This window comes from Etheostoma spectabile, chromosome 19 (genome assembly GCF_008692095.1).
Source record: "Etheostoma spectabile isolate EspeVRDwgs_2016 chromosome 19, UIUC_Espe_1.0, whole genome shotgun sequence".
Taxonomy (NCBI): Eukaryota; Metazoa; Chordata; class Actinopteri; order Perciformes; family Percidae; genus Etheostoma; species Etheostoma spectabile.
This window is the reverse complement of record NC_045751.1, coordinates 10,429,698-10,431,763: the sequence shown is the minus strand read 5'-3', so window position 1 is coordinate 10,431,763 and position 2,066 is coordinate 10,429,698. Positions and strand designations below refer to the sequence as shown.

Sequence of the window (2,066 nt, the reverse complement as noted above, 5' to 3'; positions counted from 1 at the left end):
AGGCAGAACATCAGCGCTCGCTGGTTCTAACTCTTCTTTTTTCTCGTCTATTGCAGTCACGGTTTTCCCTCTGGTAGATTTCTTGACTGTGGTAAAAGACAATGAATCGGTTGAGTGAAAAGGAAAAGCAATCTGCAAAATAATGCTCTTTAATTAACATGTCTGAGAGCTTGATCATCGGAAAACAGTGAAGACAAAGATTGTTTACGTCAAAAAATTATTTTTGAGACCCTAGAGATTAGATTTTGGGTATTGACTGTTTAAAAGATATGAATGAATGAGTGTTTGTGTGTTACCAGGGGTCTGTCTGCTTCTCTTCTTGCCGCGTCCTCTTCTCCTGGTTTTTACAGCTTCCTTTTCCTCCTCCTCTTCCACCGCTCCCACCTCGTCTAGCGTCACAAAGTTCAGACTTTCGTCTAAAACTGGACACAAAAAAACGGTTAACCACACCCCCATTGTAAGTTTCAATGTTTTAACAACAATATTAAATAAACTCAGATTTGATTGTAGATGTTTTGACACTGATCAACAAAAATGTAAAAGTGATAAAAAATATTTACAAAGACATCTTCAAAAAGAAGGTTACTTTGTGCGGACATTTGATCCTTTTAAGGCTGCATTTTATACTTTTAAGAGCAGGAAAGGCTTGAGACACTATTGATCCATTTAAGTAAGCCAGTTTCAGGGCCCTGGGGTTGTACATGCTCCCTCACTGACAAGACTTACTGGGACACTTGGGACACACTGATACTGTTACTATTTCCACCTGTGCTTCTCCTGCATGTCTGCTGTAAAAAGGGTCTACTGGTTTGACATCTGTCAATTGATGACAAAAGGAGACAATCAATAGTTCTCTTGTGGGTATAATGCAAATATACCTGTGCAAATACACTGTACTATGTATTGACAGAACAACACTCACCTGGATCAGCATGGTGTTGGACGGTACAGGGGGTTTTCTCAGTATGCTCTTCCTCCGGCTTCTTGTCCTCGTCATTGCCAGCTTCATCTAAAGTCACCAAAGTCTAGAAACGGACACAAGACACTTTAACATCTGTATTTGTAAAAGTGTTAGTGTTTTTCTACATTTGGCTTTAAGGTGCTTTATGGTTAGCATCTTAACCTTTACCTCTGAGTTTAAGAAGTCCTCTGATTCGTCCTGATGGCTGGGTGGGCGGGTCTCCAGTGTTCTTTGCTTGGCCTCTCCGTCATGCTCTTCTTCTTCTTCTTTTTCTTCTTCTATGAACTCGTCCAGAGTGACAAGTACTTGCAGCTCCCCCTCCATGATCTCCTCATCCAACTCTTGGCTTTCTGGCGCTCTTTCCTCTCCAGCCTCATCTGCTCCAACCTCATCCAGAGTCACCAGCTCTTCGGCACCTACCTCCACAACTGTGCTACCACATGTCGCTGTCTCTTCTTTTTCAGGTGGTGACTCTTTGTTTATCTTTTTTTCATCTTTTTTGGGTGCTCCTGCGAGAGATTCACTTTTCCTCGTTTGCTCGCCATTGTTGTTAGACTCTTTCACGTCTGACTGTCCTGTGGGGGCCTGATCGTTAACCATATTGTCCTCCACAGAATCAAGAATCTGGTATGTTGCTTCTTCTTCATAAGCCACGTTGTCCGATGCCTCTGTTTCACCCACCTTTGATATGTCTTTTAATATATAATCTTTTTCTCTTGTAGCGGGCCGATCCCCCTTAACAAGCTCGTCCTCCAAAGAGTTGAATACTTCATAGATAGCATCCCAGTTAATTTCCCCTTTTACATCATCGTCATCACTCTGCTTTGATAGTGTGCTACCTTTTAGAGGGTCTCTCTCCTCTTTCTTTGGTGTTCTTTCCTTATTTTGTTCCTGTGATTCTCTGAAAGGAGTGTGCCTCATTTTCGTTGGCCTGTCCTCCTTTATTGTTTTCTCATCTGAAGTATCTTTCCTAGTGGCTCTTTCCCTTTTTCCTCTGGTAGATCTTGTCGTTATGAGTGGTTCATCATACACAGTTTCATCCTCCAGAGTTTTAGCCTCCTCCGGGGATTTGGTGGGTTCAGATGAGCCCTTGGATTTTTTTGGC

The 2,066-nt window shown here is 42.3% G+C and overlaps 1 protein-coding gene across 1 annotated transcript in view; it reads right to left on the bottom strand.

Annotated features, from left to right (window-relative positions):
- The window catches only part of znf638 (zinc finger protein 638), a 10,187-nt gene that overhangs the window by 2,139 nt on the left and 5,982 nt on the right, over window positions 1–2,066 (bottom strand). The window contains exons 8-11 of the mRNA XM_032499408.1: window positions 1,130–2,066; window positions 923–1,025; window positions 297–422; window positions 1–86 (exon numbers count right to left, since the gene is read on the bottom strand). The exon at window positions 1–86 is cut by the window's left edge and continues 238 nt beyond it; the exon at window positions 1,130–2,066 is cut by the window's right edge and continues 321 nt beyond it. Of these exons, the coding sequence (XP_032355299.1) occupies window positions 1–86; window positions 297–422; window positions 923–1,025; window positions 1,130–2,066 (1,252 nt within the window). The remainder of the gene's footprint in view (window positions 87–296; window positions 423–922; window positions 1,026–1,129) is intronic.